We start from the raw sequence: 23047 nt of genomic DNA, 5'->3' as shown, positions 1-23047 counted from the left end.
GGCCTGCTCAGCCCCGTTTCCGCATTTCTGTATTGCCTTCTGTATATCAGACGAGACGATTAGGAGTACATGAACTTTGAACAAACCTGATTTCTAGCTCTCTCCAAAATTCAAATCGCCCCTAGTTTTTGTTTGAAGGCAAACCTGTGACTGTGAGTCGTCTTCCGGTAAAAACCCTAGCCCATAGCATCCACCGATCGACAGGTCCCATCGATCCATCGCCAGGCCAAAGCCAAACCAAGAGGGCCATGGCCTCTTCCTCGTCTTCCGGCACGGCCGCCGGCGCCGGCGGCAGGGTGGTGCTGTCCGAGGAGGGGGCGGCGGCAATGGCGGAATGCATCGGCCTGCTGTTCGGGAGGTGGACGGCACTGCAGCTGGCGGTGCAGAACCGGTGGGGCGGCCTCGACTCGCAGGCCAAGGCCGACCGGCTCGCCTCCTCCGTCCTCTCCTGGTTCACCCGCGCCGCCGCCAGAGGTCTCGACCGATCTCTCGTCTCCTGGTTCACCCTCGCCGCCGCATTGCATTATTGTTGTCTTTCAAACTTAATTAATCTGGAATCGAAATCATTCCATCTGTTTTGATGAATTACGATTGACTTTGTTTGTTTCGTTTGTGCGCTATCGGTGGATTGAATTACTGAAGGCACTGGCCCACTCGACCAGGACGAGCTGGAGGGATTGCTGTACGACGCCATGGACGAGTCCTTCAACGCCGACATTGAGGATGGGAGCGTCGAGGAGGTATTTATTCTTCTCCTGCTTTAAATTATCGTATAATGTAATCTCTCATCCATGAATCAAATCGATCTGTATGTAGTTAACACGATCGGAAACTAGAGAAATTTAGCATGTTATTCATAAAATGAACTTGGGGAATTTAATTTGTTGTCAGAATAGCTGCAGCAGTGTTGCCTTTCAAACTTAATTTGGATCCTGGCTATTTTATTATTAAGTCAAAGGTATATGCTCAGGGATAATTTGAACAATGTTGCCAAGATGCTTGAGGTATCATTAATATCATACCCGATGACACCAGAACCACATGATGATTTAACAACGAGACAGTACAGTACTAGATGAAGTGCAGACATACATATGTATCGCGAAACAGGACCAAAAAATAGTAGCAGACGTGTTGTTAACACTGGATTTTGGTCGATTCTGGAAGATGACAGGTAGACCCGCATGCGGGAAGAAGGGTATTCGGCAAACAAAGCAAGCGGTCGGCTAAATGCATTGCGGTCGGTTACTCCAGAAGGCGGTGACTCCATTCGGGAAAAACAGAAGATGGCAGGCAAGGCCGATCGAAAAGGTGAAAGTTGTAATAGTAAAGGACTCTAAAAGTTTAGGGTAAGGAATCGTGAGTTTCCAAGTTTATTTAAAGGTTCCTTTGTAAATCGTAGTCCTCTAGGACTCGTGTTTTGTCTAGGGTATAAATATTGACCCTCGACCATTGTAATAAGGGTTCACAACCAAATCAATACAACCGGCCCCGTGCCAACTTTCGAGTCCTCTTGTCGTGTCGTCGAGTTCTTCGAGAGGAATCATCGATCCGTCGACCTCCGTAAGTTCCGGCAACCTTGTTATCATGTTTAGTATCATGCGGTGGATTTAGACGTGATGCAAGTAGTCTTGTTTGTTTTCAATGGTCGTGCGGCGGATCTTTGCTTGACAATCAAGAAGTCTTTGCTTATGCTTTGTGTATGAGTAGATACCGTGCGGCAGGCGTTTACTCAATATGCTTAGTGAAAGCAAGATAGTTATCGGCTCTTTTAGATATGGCAAATCTAAATAGATTCATTAAGTTATCCAGTGTTGCATGTTACGGAACATTTTATATATATATATATTTGTAACACACTTCTGCCCAATCTAGATTGATATTGTTCGGCCTTCTCTCTCTTGTGGTTTTATTCGTGTTTCAACGATCATTGCTTTTTCATAATATCTTTGCAACTAGATAGTGTGCTCATAATGGCCGAATTATTTTAATCTAGGTTGTCACATGTCGCGGGTTCATGCATGTTAATCATGTTTAAGCTTTAACAAAACCAGGTGTCGTGCGGCAGATGCAGGTTTTGGATTAGTTTAATCGTTTTTATTTGCACGTTCCTTCTTCATGGACCCCAATTCGGCTAGGACTGCCGAGTTTGGTTATGCGTTAACTCATAATTAATTTCACTTGTTCAAATATGTCTTCCATGCATGTGTATTCGGCGCTCAGGTTTCCACGTGCATTCATCTTACGATTAGCCGAAACGGTTTATGAACTCATTGGCAGACAGCTCTCTATAGCTGTATGTCGTTGTAAGTGGCTTCAGGGCCGTATATGTGGAACTGTCTGGTATTACCCGACATGTTCCGGTTTGACATTTAATTGTTTTATCCCTTGTTAGTTTTCAGGTCAAACTGACTGGCACGCTTCCGGATAACGAAACACCCGGGAACCCAATTGAAGCTACGCTTTTCGGCTTGCTGTGTGTGAGGCACAGTGCGTCACATTTTGTGTCAACACACTTTTTGGCACGCCCGGTGGGACCATCTGCTAGTTTAAGATGGCATCTGAGATCAACAATGATCATGTTCTGGATGTAAGCATGGCAGAATTGCCAGATAATTATAAGGATTTAGTGCTACAAGCATGTGAGCAATACCAACGGAAATGCTTGATGTCTTTTTCCAAAAACAAGAGCAATAAAGTATTTCAAAAGCAATCAATGCCAAGGGTTCTTCTTCCGCATCAAACTGATTACACTGAAGAGGAGGATGCTCAGAAGATGGCAGCCCTGGTCTATAAAGCTATGGGAGAAACCATGACAAATCATCACACAGCTTTTCTGAATACCTTTCGGGCAATCATGATCAGTACTTTTGGTCCAATGGTTGATAAATATTTCGAAGAAAATGTTGGACCACTCAGTGGGCCGACGCTTTTCAATGTTCCAAAGCATCAAGAGAAGCCTGTTGGAAAAGAAGTAGCGTCGCCTTCAAATATAGGTGGATTGACTCACACTGAAAAGCAATCACATCCCACCTATGGCCAAGTAACATTTGGTACCACGGGAGAAGTGCCACCTTCAGCTTATAGAGTTTCTCCAGCATCAAACAGATTGCAGAAGAATATGTATGGAGATGGGTATCAAGAATTTACTGATTACAGTGCTATCAATGCTGTGCCAAATCCAGGGTATAGAAGTGTTTCAGGATTGCCTTCTGGAGTGCAAGTACAAGGAAATCAGGATCCAGGCATTGATGTTTTGATGCATAGGATGGCTGATATGATGCAAAATCAGTTCGGCTTGAAGCCAAAGAATCAATCCTATTCATACAAGTCTCCTTATCCAGAATGGTATAACAGAGTGGCGTTGCCTCCAAGGGTGAAGCCTCCAACAGATTTGACTAAGTTTTCTGGTCAAGATGATACTAGTACCATAGAGCACGTCAGTCAGGTACTTTAATGCAGCTTGGAGAAGCTGCTTCAGATGAAGCTTGGAGAATTCGATATTTTCCTTTGTCTCTTACAGGACCAGCTTTCACATGGTTCACGTCTCTACCAGCTCATTCCATTGGTACGTGGGCAGAACTAGAGCAGAAGTTTCATTCATATTTCTATACGGGTACTAATGAGAAGAAGTTGGTTGATCTCATGAGTCTGAGGATGAGAACAAATGAGACACCATTGGAGTATCTTCGCAGATTTAGGGAGACCAAGAATATGTGTTATTCTCTAAATTTACCAGATGATCAATTACCTGGAATAGCTATAGCAGGAATGTTGCCGAATATCAGGGAGAAGTTGTTCGGTTTAGAGTTTGATGATCTTGGCCAACTTGCACAGCGTTTAGCAGCTATGAGTAATCAAGCCCAAGGATTTAGGAGAGATAATCGCTTTCAGAAGAACAATGCCACTAATGAGGTGTATCAAGGCTTTTTGGATGAAGCGACTGAGTATATTGATGAAGATGAGATAGCTGCAGCTGAGTTAAATTGGGCAAAGGAACCCACCCAAGTTAGTCAACGCTGGTTGAAACAACAAAAGGGAACCTATGATTTTGATGTTACTAAAGCAGACAGACTTTTTGCATTGTTGATAAAGGAAGGACGCATCAAGTTGCCAGAAGGACATCCTATGTTACGTCCTGAAGGAGTGAAAGACAAAAAGTATTGTGGCTTTCATAACACTAATTCTCACTCTATCAATGATTGCCGAGTGTTCAGAATACGAATCCAGAAAGCTATCCAAGAGGGACACTTGAGGTTTGATGGCAAGATGAAAATTGATGATCAGCCTTTTCCACAAAATATGATTTCTTTCTCTGTGAATATGGTCTCTGCCAATGATCTCAAAGGTAAAGGCAAGGTGAAAGTGTTGACTTCTGATAGAGCAAAGGAGAGTGGTGCTGTTGACCCGGATCGGCAAGTCACCAGTAAAGAGTTGCAGCAACGAGTTCGGTTTCAGAGTAGCCGAACCGAGAAAGGTCAAACTTCCAAACCCAGAGTTACATCACGTATTTTGCTAAACAAGTGGCAGAGGGAACAAGAGAAGGAATACTGTAAGAAACAATGGTTTATGGAAGAATGCCGGAGGTATGAGGAAGAAGTATACCGAAGGGAGCAAGAAGAATACATGACAGAACAGGAGCAGTCTCATTGGGGTTGTTCGTTCTTTAGGCATTGTTGGAATGAAGGCTTGAGGTTGCCTGCAAGAAATAATTGTCCGGAGTGTAGTGCTCAGTACTCCGAGTATAGGCAATCTCGAGTCAACCGCCGTCCCGTCTATGAAAGACTTGGAACGAAGGTTCCTGAAGATGATCGGCGCTTAAAAATAGATGACTTTGAGAATCAGCAAAGGAAAAGAGTTGCAGGTTCAGGTTGGATTCATGATAGAGTGCATGATGAAGAAGCTGACTTCTATAAATACGTATGGCAAAAAGGACAGTGGTGTCCTCCAGGCCTGAGGAAAAGTCAGAAAAGAAGAGTGCAACGGTTGAGGAATAGGGAGTTGGAACTGGAAGTTACCGAAACAAAGCAAATATGGCGTCCTAAAAAGAAGCCTGATGGATGTGGTCCTTCGGCTAATGCTTGCATGGCTTTCTTCCTCCCATCAGAGTTTATAGCTCCCGAAAGCCAAGATGTCCAAGAAGAGGTGTATTCTGATTTTGATGAAAGTGAATGTCAGGATTTGATGGCTCAGCTTGTATTAACACAGCAAGCTGTTTTTGACAAACCAATCAAGAATCGTCACTTGAGACCACTCTATTTAAAAGGATATGTCAATGGCAAGCCTTTGACCAAGATGTTTGTTGATGGAGGGGCTGCTATCAATATCATGCCTTATACTACCTTCAGGAAACTTGGGATGACTAATGAAGAATTGTTGAAAACTGACATGGTGCTTAGGGACTTTGCTGGCAATCCTTCTGATACCCGAGGTGCTATCCATGTCGAGTTGACTATTGGGTCAAAAACTCTGATTACCACCTTTTTTGTCATTGATGGCAAGGGGGCATATAGTCTACTCTTGGGCAGAGATTGGATCCATGCTAATTGTTGCATTCCTTCAACTATGCATCAAATTCTCATTCAATGGATTGGAGATGATGTTGAAGTTGTACATGCTGATAATTCGGTGAGTGTTGCTGCCACAGAATCTACCTATTGGGAGTATGAGGGCATCGATTGTTTCTCTGGAAAAGTGTGGAAAGAAGGTCCTGTAAATGTTTTCAGCGAAGGCCAACAGCCGATCCAAGCAGTCGGCTCTCATAGCAATTTTTAATGGGAAATCCCGTCGATGGCAACAAAGGAAAGTTGGGACGTGGTTTTATGTCGGCTGATAAATTGGAAGAAATTAATGTTGGTGATGGATCTAAGCCAAGGCCGATGTATATTAGTGCAAAGTTAGACCCAGAATATAAATCAAAGTTGATAGATTTGTTGAAAGAGTTTAAAGATTGTTTTGCTTGGGATTACACGGAAATGCCTGGATTGGATCGTTCCATTGTTGAGCATCGATTACCCATTAAACCTGGATTTCGTCCTTATAAACAACCTCCAAGGAAGATATACAAAGAGGAAGTATTGGCCGATGTGAAGAAGGAGGTTGAAAGGTTAATAGAAGCAAACTTCATTCGGCCATGCAAGTATGCAGAGTGGATTTCAAATATAGTACCGGTATACAAGAAAAATGGAAAAATGAGAGTTTGCATAGATTTCAGAAATCTTAATAAGGCTACTCCCATGGATGGTTACCCAATGCCAGTTGCCGATTTGCTGGTAGATGCAGCAGCAGGTTATGAAGTCATTAGTTTTATGGATGGTAATGCTGGCTATAACCAAATTTTTATGGCAATAGAAGATATTTCGAAAACAGCTTTCAGATGTCCTGGTCATATTGGTTTGTTCGAATGGATAGTCATGACGTTTGGGTTAAAGAATGCTGGTGCAACTTATCAAAGAGCTATGAATTATATTTTTCACGAGCTGATCGGCAAGATTGTAGAAATCTACATCGATGATGTAGTAGTCAAATCTAGAGATCATGAAAGACATTTAGCCGATTTAAGAAAGACTCTGGAGTGCACAAGAAAGCATGGCTTGAAGATGAATCCAAACAAATGTGCCTTTGGAGTTTCGGCTGGTGAGTTTTTGGGATTTTTAGTTCATAAAGGAGGAATTGAAGTTGGGAAAAAGAGCATGGAAGCAATAGACAAAGTTGTGCCGCCAACTAATCTCACGGAATTACAATCATTGTTAGGCAAAATCAACTTTGTAAGAAGATTCATATCCAATCTATCAGAGAGAGTTTTACCCTTTTCTCCTTTATTAAAGCTCAAGAAGGATCAAAAATTTGTATGGGGTGACATACAACAAAAGGCTTTTGATGAGATCAAGCAATATATGAAGGCACCACCTGTGCTGGTACCTCCACAACTTGACAAGCCTTTTAAGTTGTATGTGGCGGCCGATAGCCTAACGATAGGATCGGCCCTTATGCAAGAGTTTGAAGGAAAAGAAAGAGTCATAGCTTATCTTAGCCGAAAGCTGTTAGACCCGGAAACAAGGTATTCGGCTGCAGAAAAACTTTGCTTATGTGTATATTACTCATGTACCAAATCTCGGCACTATTTGTTGAATTCCGAATGCGTGGTGGTTTCTAGTTTTGATGTAATCAAACATATGCTATCAATGCCGATTTTGAATGGAAGAATTGGCAAATGGATTTTAGCGTTGTCGGAATTTAATTTAAGATATGAATCGGCAAAGGCGGTAAAGGGTCAAATTATTGCCGATTTTATTACCCAACATCGGGATCTTTCTGTTGAGGCGATAAGCATTGTGCCTTGGGCCTTGTTCTTCGATGGATCATCTTGTAGCAAAGGTGGTGGTGCTGGTATTCTTTTGATTTCCCCACAAGGAAAAGCTTTTGAGTATGCAGTTCCTATTGAATTTCATGTTACTAACAACCAGGCAGAGTATGAAGCATTGCTTAGAGGGCTTCAGCTTCTTATAGAAGTAAAGGCCGTTGCTGTTGAAATCTTTGGGGATTCTGAGTTGGTGATTAATCAACTGAATGATCAGTATGAATGCAAGAACAATGTGTTAAGAGAATATTATGAAGAGTGCAGAGAACTTTTGAAGAATTTTCTAATGGTGACCTTGCATCATATCCCTAGAGAGTACAATGAAGAAGCAAATAAGTTAGCTCAAGCTGCTTCTGGATATCGAGAGAGTCGGGAAGTTTTTGCTATGGAGGAAGATGTTTTAAATACTGATCCAGTAGATGGTGATTGGAGATGCGAAGTTACCAATTATCTGAAAAATCCATCTCAAAAGGTTTCCCGAAAACTCAGGTACAAAGCTCTCAAATTTGTGTTTCTTGATGATCAGTTATATTACAAGTCCATCGATGGAGTATTGCTCAAATGTTTAAGTCAAGAAGAGGCCTAAGAAAGTGATGTATGAGGTTCACGAAGGATTGTGTGGTGCACATCAGTCAGCTTATCGGATGAAGTGGATAATTAGGAGAACTGGTTATTTTTGGCCAACTATGTTGGAAGATTGTTTTGAATATTACAAAGGGTGTCACAATTGTCAAAAATTCGGCAATATTCAAAAAGTTCCAGCGTCTGCTATGAATCCTATAATCAAGCCTTGGCCGTTCAGAGGATGGGGTATAGATTTAATTGGTCAGATCAATCCTCCTTCTAATAAGGGACACAAGTTTGTACTCTTGGCCACGGATTATTTCACCAAGTGGGTTGAAGCTATCCCGTTGAAGAAGGTAACGTCAGAGAATATGATCAGTTTTGTTAAGGAACATATAATTCACAGATTCGGGATTCCTCAAACTGTAACAACTGATCAAGGAACTCAGTTTACTTCTTCAGAATTCTGTGATTTTGCCTAAGGATATGGGGATTAAGTTGTATAATTCTTCTCCTTATTATGCACAAGCTAATGGACAGGCAGAAGCATCAAATAAGATTATGATTAAAATCATTCAGAAGAAGATTGATGAAAAACCAAGGAGATGGCACTTGGTTCTTAGTGAAGCACTGTGGGCTTACCGAATGGCTTGTCATGGATCCACTCAAACGTCTCCCTATGAACTGGTTTATGGGCATCATGCCGTACTACCATGGGAATTACGGTCAGATTCAAGGCGAGTTGTGTTACAGAAAGAATTGGCAGAAGAAGACTATAAGAATCTGATGATGGATGAATTGGAAGATTTACATTTGATTCGTCTCAAGGCATTAGAAAATATTGAGAAAAATAAAATGCGCGTTGCCAAGTATTATAACAAAAGGGTTAGGCTGAAGCAATTTGCAGAAGGAGATTTGGTTTGGAAAACTATATTGCCAGTTGGAACAAAGGATAGAGCGTTCGGCAAATGGTCTCCAAATTGGGAAGGTCCTTTCCGAATTGTAGAATGTGTACCTGGCAATGCATACATATTAAAGACTTTATTTGGAGAGGAGTTTACCAGAGCTATTAATGGAAGATTTCTTAAGAAATACTACCCCAGTGTTGAGGTTGGTTCATGAATGTAGATCAGAAAAACCGACAAAGAGAAAATCGCCTTTGGCCTAAAAATCGAATACAAGACTGAGAACAGCCGATATTGTTCATATCGCCTTTAGCCTAAAAATCAGATACAAGATTGAGAATAGCCGATATCGTTCATATCGCCTTTAGCACAAAATAGCCGATGCAGTTTGCATCGCCTCTAGCACAAGAATGTTTATCCAAAACTGGGTTGTTTTCAGCATTTTTCTGACAGTCGCAAGTGGAATTTTACCGAAAAGAGTCAAAGAAGTAAATATTATTCCAAAGGACGAGATTATTTATAAAAGTTCATCCTAATACAAACTACTCCTCAAATAACTTGTTGAGGACGGACTGGGGGTTTGTGATTTCAGCAAGGGCAGCGGCATGATCATCGTAGGCCTCCAGACGTTCATCAATGTCGTCGATCTCGTCCGGGCGTCCTCCAACGAAGCCAACTGGCTGGGAGGAGTAGTCCTCGTTGGTTTGGGAGGTCATTGCCGCCAGCCCGAGAGAAGCGCCGAGGTGCACACCTTGGATGACGGCCTGATCAATGCGGCCGTCCACAGCATCAAGGCGTGCTTCGGATGTCTCCCCCTGGGCATTCACCTTGTCGGCGATCTTGTTCGCCGCCGCCTTCAAGCGGTCATTCTCCGCGGAAAGAGCTGGGCAGAAAAGAAGAAATGGGTCGGCAAGCAAAGGAAGCCAGGATGATAAAACTAAATGAGGATATCAAACCGGTGATGGCGTCGCAGAATTGCTTCCGCTGGTCCTCCCATTCGGCTTGATCGATGCCGAACTTCTTGGAGACGTCGCCTAGCTCCTCCCGGGCTTCGTCTCTCTCCTGGCGAAACTTGAGCGCCTCCTCGTGAGAGTATGGATGGTGTGCATCTGCTGGTTCTGCCGAACCCCAAGGATTGGAATGGTAAGAGCTTGAAGAGCTGGAAGACCCGGAGGAGCCGGATGATGGAGTTCCCGGTTGAGCTGCCGTCACCGGAGGAAGGAGATGGTATTGGCTGGAGCTGATGACCCTTATCCTGATGAATGAGGAAGGAAAAATCGAAATTAAGAGATGAACAAGGAAATTGCAAAGGGGGCAAAGAGCCGAATCATACCCACGACGCCGGCAGCGCGATGCTCTGCTTCCTTCAGCCTCTCCGTCGGCAGGACGCTTGCCACGGTTGCCACTGTTCGTCATTTGCTTTGATGGAGGTTAGGGTTTTCTTCTGGAATGAATCGAACGAAGGAAGTGGAGGAGACGGATGTGAGAACGCTGAGGCGAAGATAGCGATGAAGGCTAACGGAAGGGTCTATTTATAAGCCGAAGCGAAGGATCGTGGCGAATTCCACGGGGTTGTGGGGCGAGAATCCCGAACGGCGGAGTAGGTTTTTTCCCTTTCGGCTGGGCCGTTACTGGGCTGGGCCAGGCATGGGTTAAGTCGAACGTCGCTTGAATATCTCCCTGGTTTGTTGGAGCCAACATTGTTCGGTTATACCCTCACAATATTTGAATTGGATTCGTTCGGCTATCGGAAGAATGGAGACAATCGGCTACATTCTAATCGAGTAATTTAAGGGAAAGGGGCCGATTGCTTTCGAATGAATAAAAATAAGTAAACATAAAGCTGGTTAATCAAGGGAAAGAAGATATCACACTTAAGTTTATTACAAACCCAATGTCTACTGGTTCAGAAGATGATTGATTGCCTCTATGGCCTCAGTCCTGATTCGGCTAACATTATCTAGCACTTTTTGATCTTCATCTTCAGAACTCTGGATGCTGGATAACTTAGTTTTGATCTGCTGATCTTCTTTGATGGTCGAAGCTATCTTTAGTGAAGCTGCTTCTATGTTCTTCGGCAAGTTAGTTATATGGGCCCTGTGAGACTGAATTTTGGCATTCAGTTCGGCTAGTTGAGCTTCTAGTCTGCTTTTTTCATCCTCCATGGCTTTCAGTTCAGGCTCCAAGGTTGCCAAGGAATTTCTCGTAGTCTGGATATGAGAGTGAAGATCTTTAATCTCTAGCTTTTTCAGAGATCTATCCTTCTGCAGAGCGGTCCTCGAAGATATATTTTTGGTTGCCCTTCTCACCATAGCAAAATGGTCAGTCAAGATGGGCTGCAGATTCTAGGGGGGCCTTGAGAGCAGAGGGGATATCTTGATCAATGAGTTCAAGGAGGTCTTTTATCTGGTCTGCATCCTGAACTAGACTGATGGTATCCTTGTTTAGCAGAATGATCACCTCTTTTAGCCGGGCCTGATTTTCCAGCGATAAGGTTTGATGGGAAGTAATCTCTTCACCTTTCTCAATGATGTAATCCTCAATAGAGAAGGAGTAACTGGTGGTCGGTTTAGTGATGTTCTTCTAAAGAAAAGAAAAGAAAGAAGGTGTTAGCCGACTTGGGTAATTTTGCTAAAATATAGTGTAAAACAAGGAATTACCTGCTGAGCTGGTTGATCATCGGGATGGGTTATACCCTGGCTTGCTGGGGAACTTGGCTGAAGAATCAGAGGGGACAGGTTTGGAGCTTGATCAGGAGAGGTTTCCCTTGCCAGTTCATCTAAGATTTCATCTATTTTCAGTGAAGTAAATGATAATGAGCATAAGAGAATAGATGTTATTAAAAAGAAAGAAAAGGAGAATTGGTTGAACAATGTTACCTATAGTCTCATCAGGTTTATGAGCCTTTGAACCTTCAGCTTCATGAGTCTCTGAAATTTCGCTATCATGAATTTCTTCATCTTCAGTAGAAACTTCAGGGGTTGGTTCTGCAGGCGCTGAGGTATTGCCCAGTGTGGGAATTTCGACTTGTGGCTGCAATGAAGTAATGAATATAGAGGTAGTCAGGCTTACTGCTAAGTGAGATGGTTGACCTGATAAGAAAATAAAAGATTCATGCCTTAAGGGATAATCTGGCTTTCTTGGTCCTTGGTTTTTTGGGTAAGAGAAAACTTTCAGGTGTTTTCCTTTTGCTTTTTCCTCTCGAAGATGCAGCAGCTGAAGTAGCAGGAGTTCTCATGAGTGCCTTTAGAGGTGCTGAATCCAAAGTTGCAGAAGTTTTCATGAATTCCTTTAAGTTTGGAGCATCAAACCCCAGAGCAGGCTTGGGACCAGCCGAATAGTACTGGATTGCTTTGGCTGGGGGAGTAAACTCAAGATCCTGTGCATGACCAGATGTTAAAATAAGAAGTGGATTCAAGAACAAGAAATGATGGGCATAATGAAATTACCTCACTATCAGAAGCAGAATCGGGTTGCAAGTTTTTGCATAAAGAATGGACTGATATATTGAAGATATGAGCATGCCATTCTTGCCACCAAGAAACAAAGAAGGGATGAGCAACATCTATTAGCCCAAATGGAGATGGTTCGTATATTGGCAATTCCCATCCTAATTCAAAGACCTTCTTGGCTTCCATTCCTTCTGTTATTACTTCCCTTGACTTTATGATTGTTGAGAAGAGGAATTTTGGAGGCAGTTGGCCAGCATCCTAATTGTCTGGCCACCATGTTTGGATAATAGAATTCATAGGTGGATTGTACTAATCTCCCATGATGAAATTCAGGCTGGCAGAGTGCAAGGTTTGATAAAGGAGTTGAAAATCTCCGTGGATTCTTGGCCTGAACAACCGATTTCATAGCTAAACTTGCAGGGCAAAGTCAGATTTTCATTTTCTCTGTAAGGAAACCAGAGCACATTGCCGAATCCCTTGAAAAATAGCTTGAAGAAATGACCAATGTCTATATCAATGCTTATAGATGATGCTGCTTCCCCATAAGTCTGACAAGCCTTAACCTTTGCTGTGCTGCCTTCAGCATAGTTAACTGAGGGAAAACTTAGGTTGAAGAGGCTCACAGGGGTTATCTGATGCATATATAGCTGGAGCCACATTTGAATTAGCCACCAGGGACCATTCACACAAGAAATTTCTCCACCTTGGCGCATCTGAAGGGTGATCTGATGCATCATATGATAAGCAGACCCTAAGAGATATTTGCCTAGTGGGATCTGAGTACCTGCAGCTAAGTCTTCAGCCATTACCATGTGATTCAGGGTTGGTTCATTGGATTTTCCACAGAAGATGAATCTGCATAGCCACATATTCATGAAGGCTTTCAACTCTTTGTCAGAAACGGCGCCAGATGCATTCATGTAGTTCTGAATATGTTTGACCCATCCACATCCAGAGCTGACGGCCCTTTGATTACTTTTGCTCTTGTACTTGTAGGGATATACTGGCAATGACACATTCAAGCCAGTCATCATGAATACGTCGGCTAGAGTGATGGTCATAATACCATGACCAAAGATAAAGGCATTGATAGCGTCAGACCAAAAATGAGAAGCTGCTATCAAAAGGGAATCATTCCTGGGTGTCTCTGCTAAAGATAACTCTAGACAATGACTGATGTCCTGACTTTCCCAGTGGCTGCTGCTTTTCTCCAGCATTCTCCTGTACCAGTTACGCCATCCGGTGATTGGGGGAAATGGCCAATTCTTGAACGTGTTTGGCCATCGGTTTGGACGAGGTAATCCCAGACTTGAAAGGAATTCTTTGGGTTTCCTTCTCAATAATTTCAGAAGGGTCAGGATTTCCCATTGGGCCGAGGAAATAGGAGTCGGGGTTGGCAGCATAGGGGATCAAAATCTGGCTCTTGTATTCCTTTAGAAGATGATTGAAATCAGAGGGGAGTAAATCAAAAGAGGAGCGGGAGAATAAAATGAAGGTTGCCGAATATAAGTAAAGTTTACCTCTGGGATTTCATCCTGGGTCGCCATTGAAGATTTGAAGGAGGTCCGAAGTTGCGCTGAAAGCTTGAATTTTTGGGCAGCGGCTGCGGTTTTGAACGGTGATGACCTAGGAGGATGAAAGAGCTTGTGGTCAATTTCAGAATAAAACAACTTTTATCCCGAAATTGAGGGGGCATGTGTTAACACTGGATTTTGGTCGATTCTGGAAGATGACAGGTAGACCCACATGCGGGAAGAAGGGTATTCGGCAAACAAAGCAAGCGGTCGGCTAAATGCATTGCGGTCGGTTACTCCAGAAGGCGGTGACTCCATTCGGGAAAAACAGAAGATGGCAGGCAAGGCCGATCGAAAAGGTGAAAGTTGTAATAGTAAAGGACTCTAAAAGTTTAGGGTAAGGAATCGTGAGTTTCCAAGTTTATTTAAAGGTTCCTTTGTAAATCGTAGTCCTCTAGGACTCGTGTTTTGTCTAGGGTATAAATATTGGACCCTCGACCATTGTAATAAGGGTTCACAACCAAATCAATACAACCGGCCCCGTGCCAACTTTCGAGTCCTCTTGTCGTGTCGTCGAGTTCTTCGAGAGGAATCATCGATCCGTCGACCTCCGTAAGTTCCGGCAACCTTGTTATCATGTTTAGTATCATGCGGTGGATTTAGACGTGATGCAAGTAGTCTTGTTTGTTTTCAATGGTCGTGCGGCGGATCTTTGCTTGACAATCAAGAAGTCTTTGCTTATGCTTTGTGTATGAGTAGATACCGTGCGGCAGGCGTTTACTCAATATGCTTAGTGAAAGCAAGATAGTTATCGGCTCTTTTAGATATGGCAAATCTAAATAGATTCATTAAGTTATCCAGTGTTGCATGTTACGGAACATTTTATATATATATATATTTGTAACACACTTCTGCCCAATCTAGATTGATATTGTTCGGCCTTCTCTCTCTTGTGGTTTTATTCGTGCTTCAACGATCACTGCTTTTTTCACAATACCTTTGCAACCAGATAGTGTGATCATAATGGCTGAATTATTTAAATCTAGATTGTCACATGTCGCGGGTTCATGCATGTTAATCATGTTTAAGCTTTAACAAAACCAGGTGTCGTGCGACAGATGCAGGTTTTGGATTAGCTTAATCGTTTTTATTTTGCGCGTTCCTTCTTCATGGACCCCAACTCGGCTGGACTGCCGAGCTTGGTTATGCGTTAACTCATAATTAATTTCACTTGTTCAAACATGCCTTCCCATGCACGCGTATTCGGCAATCAGGTTTCCACGTGCATTTATTTTACGATTAGCCGAAACGGTTTATGAACTCATTGGCAGACAGCTCTCTATAGCTGTATGTCATTGTAAGTGGCTTCAGGGCCGTATATGTGGAACTGTCTGGTATTACCCGACACGTTCCGGTTTGACATTTAATTGTTTTATCCCTTGTTAGTTTTCAGGTCAAACTGACTGGCACGCTTCCGGATAACGAAACACCCGGGAACCCGATTGAAGCTACGCTTTTCGGCTTGCTGTGTGTGAGGCACAGTGCGTCACATTTTGTGTCAACACGTGTTTAAAAAAACACACAGGGCATTGCCTTCAGAATTCAGATAATAATTCTGACCTACATCCAAGCAGAAACAAAGAATAATTGTTACCATCACACAGTTATGAGGATAGTACTTGCCTACCCCTGCACGACTTTGCTTATTATTGCAACTTAATTTGCTTTCCTGACAAATAAAAATTTTATGGGGCCTCTCCCCCCGGTTACAATTGATCTTCTGTTTGAAGCAATGTTTTCAACAGAAGCTGTATGTATGCCTGTAGGTATCTCAAAGTATATATTAATAGAGAAGAATATACATCTCAAAATATAAGTAGATGACTACTAATAAATTGGATGAGTTATATTGCATTCTTCCCCTCAATTGCCAAAAGATGATGTTGGTTATTGTTCATTGTTGTGTGGAGTCGACTTTAATTTCATTTGCATGCATGTGACTGCATCATCCAGTTAATTTGTTTCCGTTTAAAGCTGCCGAGACACTTAACCTTCTCTCTTCTCCCAAGCAGGTTACTAAGCATCTGATGATTATGTACACATGCTGTCTGCGACAGAACTATTCATACATCGATGAGCTTAGGAAGATACTGCTTGCTGGCAGCGCCATTACCCAGAGCAAAGAGGTAATAATTATGAATGTTTTGAGCTTTTGATGCATTATATGCAATATCCCTCAAAGGCATGAGCTTTTTATCGATGCATGTATATGCAATTTCAGAGACTTTTGGCTGCAAAATCTTGTTGTGCTCTGTTTCTCTTGTGCCTTTCCATTAGCGGCCTAAAAACTGCCCATCAGCGTTCAGTGCTCATGCACCCTTTAATTTTCCCCTGCTTCAGAGTCACAGTTATTTATTATTACGTCGACGACAAGTGTAAACATGAGTGGCGGTTCTTTAGCCTGTTCGCTTGTTGGTTTCAGCCAGAACTTATCAGCCATGGTACAGTATTTTCCTCTCACAACAAACCAGCACCAGCCGGGCTTATCAGCCCAGAAACCAACCAACGAACAGGCTCCTTATGTTAACAATGGCAGCATTCCTCGCCCATGGTCGTAATAAATTAAATGAACTCATAGTTGGTCTCCTCTTCTGAAACAGGTGTTAAGAGGTTACGAGAGTAGCAGCGATGAGATCTCACGCTCAGAGGAAGATGATGATGATGAGTAAGAACACATTGAGGCATGATGGTTGCAGTTGAAGATCTGAGATGGTTCGAGAGTGCCCGGAACATGATCGAGCTTTGAACTTGGCTCAAGGCCTAGAACGAATAGTGAGTAAGCCGAGTTACAGATTACTGCCAAATGTACAATCATTTGGATTGGATATAACTTAAGATTTAATAGTTGAAATCACTAGGACGAAATGTATCCTATGGTTTTAATGGTTGAAATCACTAGTTGCACAAGCGTATCAAGTAACCTCGTTGCGAGTCTGCAACAATCCAACACAGCACCATCCAGCAATCTTTCATGAGTAGTTGAGTACAGAGTCTGAGATTTCATCAAAATTATCATTCATTTATAATGTTCATGCAATTACAGTCATAAGATAAGGCAGGGCCGCGGCCGCCCATGGACGGCAGCCCGACAAGCGTATACAAACTGATCAGAAAGCTAAGAAAGGAACGCCCGCCGGCCCGGTTTGGTTCCCTCACGCGGATGGGAGCACCTTCTTGACGATCTCATCGCTGAGCGAGGCGATCTGCGCGTCGAGCGCCTTGACGGCCTCCTCCTTCTGCGCCTCGAGGTTGGCGAGCGCCTCGACGAGCTCGGCCTCCACGCGGCTGCGGCCCTCCTGCAGCTTGGCCTCCAGCTCCGCGGTGGTCTCCTTCTTCATCTTGTTGAGCGCCGCCGCGATCTCGGCGCGCGCCGCCTTCATGATGGCGGCCGCCTGCTCCTCCAGCTGCTTCACCTCCTCGGAGGCGTCCTTGACGTCGCCGAGCTCGCCGCGGATCTTGGCGTCCCGCTCGTCCATGAACATGCCCAGCGGCGTGAAGTAGAGCTTATCCAGCGCCACCATGAGCAGCAGGAACTCGGTCGCGATCGCCGGGAGCGTCAGGTTGAAGTCGAACAGCTGGGCCTTCTCCATCTGCTCCGCCAGCGCCGGGAGCGGCGCGGCCGCCACTGCCACTGCCACTGCCGCCGCCGCCGTCGCCAGCAGCCGCGGGAGCTGCTGCGCCAAGGGCCGCCGCGGCCGCGCCGAGCTGCTGCTGGAAGAGGAGGAGGACGCCACCGGCTTCAGGAGCGGCGCGGCGCGGCGCGGGGAGCAGGAGGTGGTGGCTGCAGCCATCATAGCCGTGGCCATGGGTGCGAGGCCGGGGAGAGGTGGGGTGGGGGTGGAAGAGCGGCGGCGGCTTGTCAGTGGAGGTGTGGTGGGGAGAAGGGAGGGAGGCGGGCGAGCAGCTATCTATCCGAACGGGTTGGGTTGTGGTGTCCCGACGAACGGCGGCCACACGATGCAGATGCTCGCTTCGCCACCACGAATGCCCTCCCCGATATTCTATTTTGTGCTTCGTCAGAAAAGGCCCGTGTCATTTTTGGCCCCAAATCTCTGAAGCCGGCGGCAGTAAGCCAGAGCCTCATGGAGTCATGGGCCATTGTCACTGACTTGTAAAGCAAAGAGCAGAAATGGATAGATTCAGGCCTAGAACAAGAGGGAATCTGGGATATAATTGAAGAATAATAGTAGAGTTAACAGAATTTGGACGAGGCAAACCTGGGTGATTTTGGATGTCGCTTTACCAAAATACCACTCTCTTGTGAAGTGCCATAAACTTGTCTGCTTGGCTATCTTAGAGAATTTTGTTAACAAAGTTGATTCAGCAACAACTGTTAAGAGCTCAACGAAGAATGAAGCACCATGCCGATAAACATAGATTGGGGAGAGAATGTCAAGTGGGAGATCTGGTTTATTTGAAACTACAACACATTTGCAATCTTTATTCTGTTACACGATACTTATTGCTTAACGCCTCCATATCCAGTACAAGGCTTTATAAGCCACACCTCTCGGCCTCTAAGATGGGCCGAGCCACACACACACATATGGGGCACGCTCAGAACTCATGTGCCTAACTATTCAAACCACGCGCCTTGAGCCATGGCCCACGGTTGCCAATTTGCCATACTTGCTCTTCCTGCTTGGGTACCTGACATGCCTCCCCCTTTGCAGCTTATCCCAAGCTGTGGGATACCGACGCTGCATGTCTTGAGGGTCTTGAGCGGGGCAAGTTGTCCCACAACACTAGTACCTTCGGCACCAACCCTTAGATTCAAATAGACCAGATCTCCCACTTGACATTCTCTCTCTCTCTCTCTAATCTATGTTTATCGGCATGATGCTTCATTCTTCGTTGAGCTCTTAACAATTCTCGCTCAATCAACTTTGTTAACAAATTTCTCTCAGATAGCCAAGTAGACAAGTTTTATGGCATTTTCATTGTCACACAAGAGTGACATTTTGGTAAAGCGACAACCGACACGAATGTTTTGCCTCGTCCAAAAGTAGTTGAGCACAACATGCACCGGCTGCAACATATTCAGCCTCGGTTTGGCGTGTGCACTAGATATCTCAAGATTCTCTTAACGGGCACCAAGTGACACTCTTTTGGGTTAGCTCGAAATCTTGCACACGTGCACACGCTAAGCATAATATCTGGTTTAGATGCGCACAAATAGAGTAGAGAGTTGATCATGGAGCGGTATACCTTTTGATCGATGGCTTTTCCTTCCTCACTGAGATCAAGATGTCCATTGGTTGGCATGGGAATTTTGATAAGCTTTGCATTCACCATGTCAAACTTCTTGAGCATATCATTGAAAATCGAGGAAGAACTTCAATTCACCAATCATGAACATCTCCAAACAAGTTGCACATATAAGCAAATGAAAGGGTACCATGAAAGGGTATTGTAGGTAGAACAATTAATATATGCAGTGTCACCTTTGGTTTCTTTAGCCAGTTTAGATTCTGTCGGTGTAGAAAATGATCAACACGTAAATACTTGTAGTTTTGCCGTACGTTGTGATCGGATGTGGCCTAGCACTCAATGACATAGGGTTTATACTGGTTCAGGCAACGTGCCCTACGTCCAGTTTGAATCGGCCAGTGACTTTATTCCTGAGCTCAGATGCTTGAAGTTTGTTGTGGAGTTACAAACGAAATGGAGAAAGATGGGGGTACAAGAGGTCCGTCGGACTCTGGTCTGAAGGGCCGAGAGTGATGGGAGCTCCGCTATGTGCTAAGTGTTCGAACATTTGTTGTTCGTTGGGATCCTTGGTTGTTCGGATCGTGTGTGTTGTTCGAGTTGTTGTGGACTGATTCTGCAGGAGTTGATCGATGGCCCTCTGTTGGGCGAGAGCGCATCCCCTTTTATAGATAAAGGGGACGGCCTTACACGAGAGAGAGAGAGTATATATGCTACTAAGTCTTATTGCCCATGCCGTCAGGTACAAGATGATGGTAGGCGCCCACAACACTATTGTTGTTAGACGCATGTGGGAGGTTACGTCGTCTTCTTCCGATATGGCAGATGTCAGTGCCTGCCATACTGTTGATGCCTAGAGGCACGTAGGGGGTTTTACCGCGTTCGCCTGATATGGGAGTTTGAGGGTGCCCACAACACTGTAGGGCAAATGTCGACGCCCACAACACTGCTTTGGTTCTGACATGCCTAGAAGGTTGCAGGGCACCCTTCTAACATGTCCTATCGGTATTGCCTTGCAGGTGTACATGGTATGGTTCTTGGTATTGTGGTTGACTTTGTGCGTCCTGTTTTACTTGCTCTGCCCGTTTCCTAGGTCCTTACCGAGCGGACGTCCCCGGTCGGTTGGTCCCAGTCGTCTCCGACTACGCTAGTCGGAGAAGAGTTGTAAGCAGAGGTTCGGTGCATCCCCGGTCAAAGACGCTGGTTAGAATCGGAAGCGAGCGTTGTTCCTCCTCGGCCAGGCCTTCTGGTCGGAGAGGCGGGCTAGATTCGGAAGCGAGGCCTTCCGGTCGGAGAGGCGGGCCAGAGTCAGAAGCGAGGCCTTCTGATCGGAGAGGCAGGTCAGAGTCAGAAGCGAGGCCTTTCGGTCGGAGAGGTAGACCAGAGTCGAAAGTGGGGGCCCTTCCTCCTTGGCTAGGCCTACCGGTCGGAGGCTGGTTCGCCCTTCTGCCCTGTTGTTAGGTTTTTGGGACGGCCCAGGAGTTATGCGTCATTCGCAACGTCGTCTACTGGGTTGAGCCTTTGCTGGGAAGCTGGTCCATGAGGGACCCTAGGTTTATGAACCCGACAGGAGCCCCCGAGCCTCCAGACGATTCGGGTAGAATCGTCTGGGGGATTTTTGCCTTGATGGCGGGTGCGCGTGAGCACACCCGTGGGTGTAGCCCCCGAGCCCTCGGGTGATTTAGGTAGAATTGTCCGAGGGGGTTCATGTTGCTAGCGGGAGATTTTTTTTGTTTTGTCAGCGGGTGCGCGCGAGTGCACCCGCTGGTGTAGCCCCCAAGCCCCCGGGTGATTCGGGCAGAATCGCCTGAGGGTTTTGTTAGCGGGCGTGAGTGTGTGCTCTTTGGTAGGCATCAACTGGGGCGTCGGGCGTGCCGAGGGTATGGGCAAATCAGAGTCACGGGTCCAAGGATCAGGCGAGTCGGAGTCACTAATCAAGGCGTCGAGCGCGCCGGGGGATTGGACGAGATAGACTCGCAGATCCAGGCATCGGGCGCACCGTGGGATCGAGCGAGTCAGAGTCGTGGATCTAGGTGTTGGGCGTGCTGTGGGATTGGGCGAGTCAGAGTCACGGGCCTAGGCACAGCCGAGGCGTTGGGCATAGCTGATGTATAGTCTAGGGATCGGGCAAGATGGACTCGTGGACCTAGTCGTCTAGCGCACCGATGGATTGGGTGAATTGGAGTCGTGGATCTAGGCATCGAGCGTGCTAAGGGATCGGGCGAGTCAGAGTCATGGACCCAGGCATCGGGCGCGTCGAGGGATCGGGTGAATCGGAGTCACGGATCCAGGCGTCGGGCACGCCGAGGGATCGGGCGAGTTGGAGTCACGGACCTAGGCGTAGTCGAGGTATTGGGTGTCTTGAGCCCCTAAGCCCCGTTGGGCTTTGGTAGAGGTCAGTTGAGTTTTGTGCGTTACTCCATCTGCGGTCTCTCGCAACCAGAGGGGCTGAGCTAACATCGCTTACCTCGATGGCTCGAGTGACACGCTCGGTGAGCTCGCTAACGGGCATGTTCGAGTAAAATCTGAGTCCGTCGTTCATGACGGGGTTGGTATAGCCCTCATGTGGCATTCCACTGCTCATTAACCTACAACCCAACAGATGCCTAGGTCATTCCGGAGACCAACTCGGGTGGTCCATTGGCCTCCACTCAATGGAGATTCTATGGGTTTGGCTCGAGGTTAGGATCGAACGAGAAGATTGAGATGACCCTATCTGCTTTAGGGTAGACTGGGCAAGGGCCACTCAGGGCTCATCTGCATTTTCTCCTCTGGCTCTGTTTGATGTGAGGCGGCCTTGAGCCCTTCGTAGGCTGGTCTTCGAACCTCGGTCGGTTGTTGCTCATGTTGAATGAGGCAACTGCCGCTTCGTGACACAACACGGTGCGTTGTGATGCATTTAACTACATATGCGATGCTTTTGGATGTATGGAATGAATGAATGCATGCGTGGATGAATGAATGTTCATATAAATAAATAGTGGGGGTTGGTAATGTTACCTTAATGACTCGAGTGATGGGGATTGAGGAGCTCCTATCAGATATGTCCGACCAGGATCCACGCTCGTCGTTTATGATGGAGTCGGCATGGACCACATGGGGCGTCCCTCTGCTCCTTACCTGTCTCTCGATGTTTGCCTGAGCCATCCAATTGACTCAGGAAGCCCGTTGGTCTCTCCTGATGGAGATCCCATCGTTGGGCCTTTCCAAGTCCCGCCTGGGAAGGCGAAGGGCCACCTGTGCATAGTGGTGCCTTGTTTCTTGTGCCTAGCGTGCGGTAGTGGTGGGCCATACCTAGGCAACGTCCTGTCTGACCAGGCGTCGCTCCATCGGGCAGGGTGTGTCCCATCAGTCAGGGTGCATCCCATCGTATCCCATCCGCATTGAATGGGGGAAGGGAGAGGGGTTTTCGCCCCTGTTGTTTTGCCTTTCCCCAATCGCTGCGCCTTTCCCAACTGATGTGCCTCTTTCTTTAAGTAGGGGAAGGGAGAGGGCTTTCGTTCCATTCCTTCGCATATTCCTCATCTGCCGCCTCTTCTCCTTCTTCCATCTCACCAAGAGCGTTTGAGTGCCACGGCGGTTCTTAGGAGAGAAAAGGGGAGAGCGAGGGAGAGGACAAAACTCACAGATCCATTCGTGAACTGAGAGCGCAATGTTGAGCTGGAGGTCATCCATCGTGAGGGAGTCGGTGCTGGATGCCTTCGCTGAGAAGGGGTTTCTACCACCGAAGGAGGTGGCGCGCTAGAGGGCTCCTACGGGGGAGGATTTCCCGCAACCTTAGGCTATCGAGGTTGTTTCCTTCCTCACCTTTCATGAGCGTGGGTTAGGATACCCCGCGCACTGGTTCCTACGTGGGCTCCTCAATGAGTGGGCCCTAGAGCTATAGCACCTCAATCCGACTAGGGTGCTGCATATCGCAAGCTTTGTCACCGTGTGTGAGGCCTTCCATGGGATGGAGCCACACGTGGACTTCTTCCGACAGAT

At 45.8% G+C, this 23047-nt stretch overlaps 2 protein-coding genes across 2 annotated transcripts; one reads left to right on the top strand and one right to left on the bottom strand.

Annotated features, from left to right (window-relative positions):
* Positions 1-93: 93 nt before the first annotated feature.
* On the top strand, positions 94-16721 carry LOC136547370 (uncharacterized). The gene is made up of 4 exons (XM_066539329.1): positions 94-474; positions 643-740; positions 15868-15981; positions 16456-16721. The coding sequence occupies exons 1-4, from the start codon at positions 249-251 to the stop codon at positions 16522-16524; spliced, it is 507 nt and encodes a 168-aa protein (XP_066395426.1). The 5' UTR covers positions 94-248; the 3' UTR covers positions 16525-16721.
* A 132-nt stretch (positions 16722-16853) lies between these two features.
* On the bottom strand, positions 16854-17744 carry LOC136547359 (ATP synthase subunit b', chloroplastic-like). Its single transcript, XM_066539320.1, has one exon. It carries the CDS (start codon positions 17659-17661, stop codon positions 17008-17010), a length of 654 nt encoding a protein of 217 aa, XP_066395417.1. The 5' UTR covers positions 17662-17744; the 3' UTR covers positions 16854-17007.
* Positions 17745-23047: the final 5303 nt, after the last annotated feature.

This window comes from Miscanthus floridulus, chromosome 1 (genome assembly GCF_019320115.1).
Source record: "Miscanthus floridulus cultivar M001 chromosome 1, ASM1932011v1, whole genome shotgun sequence".
NCBI lineage: Eukaryota > Viridiplantae > Streptophyta > Magnoliopsida > Poales > Poaceae > Miscanthus > Miscanthus floridulus.
The sequence above is the reverse complement of the archived record's forward strand: the minus strand, read 5'-3'. Positions and strand labels throughout refer to the sequence as shown.

What these genes read in the sequence shown, in the direction of transcription:
- LOC136547370 (XM_066539329.1), top strand. Translation starts at nt 249, where the DNA reads ATGGCCTCTTCCTCGTCTTCCGGCACGGCCGCCGGCGCCGGCGGCAGG. An exon ending in CACCCGCGCCGCCGCCAGAG is followed by an intron (nt 475 to 642) that starts GTCTCGACCGAT and finishes GAATTACTGAAG; the next exon opens with GCACTGGCCCACTCGACCAG. An exon ending in AGGATGGGAGCGTCGAGGAG is followed by an intron (nt 741 to 15,867) that starts GTATTTATTCTT and finishes TCTCCCAAGCAG; the next exon opens with GTTACTAAGCATCTGATGAT.
- LOC136547359 (XM_066539320.1), bottom strand. Translation starts at nt 17,661, where the DNA reads ATGGCCACGGCTATGATGGCTGCAGCCACCACCTCCTGCTCCCCGCGC.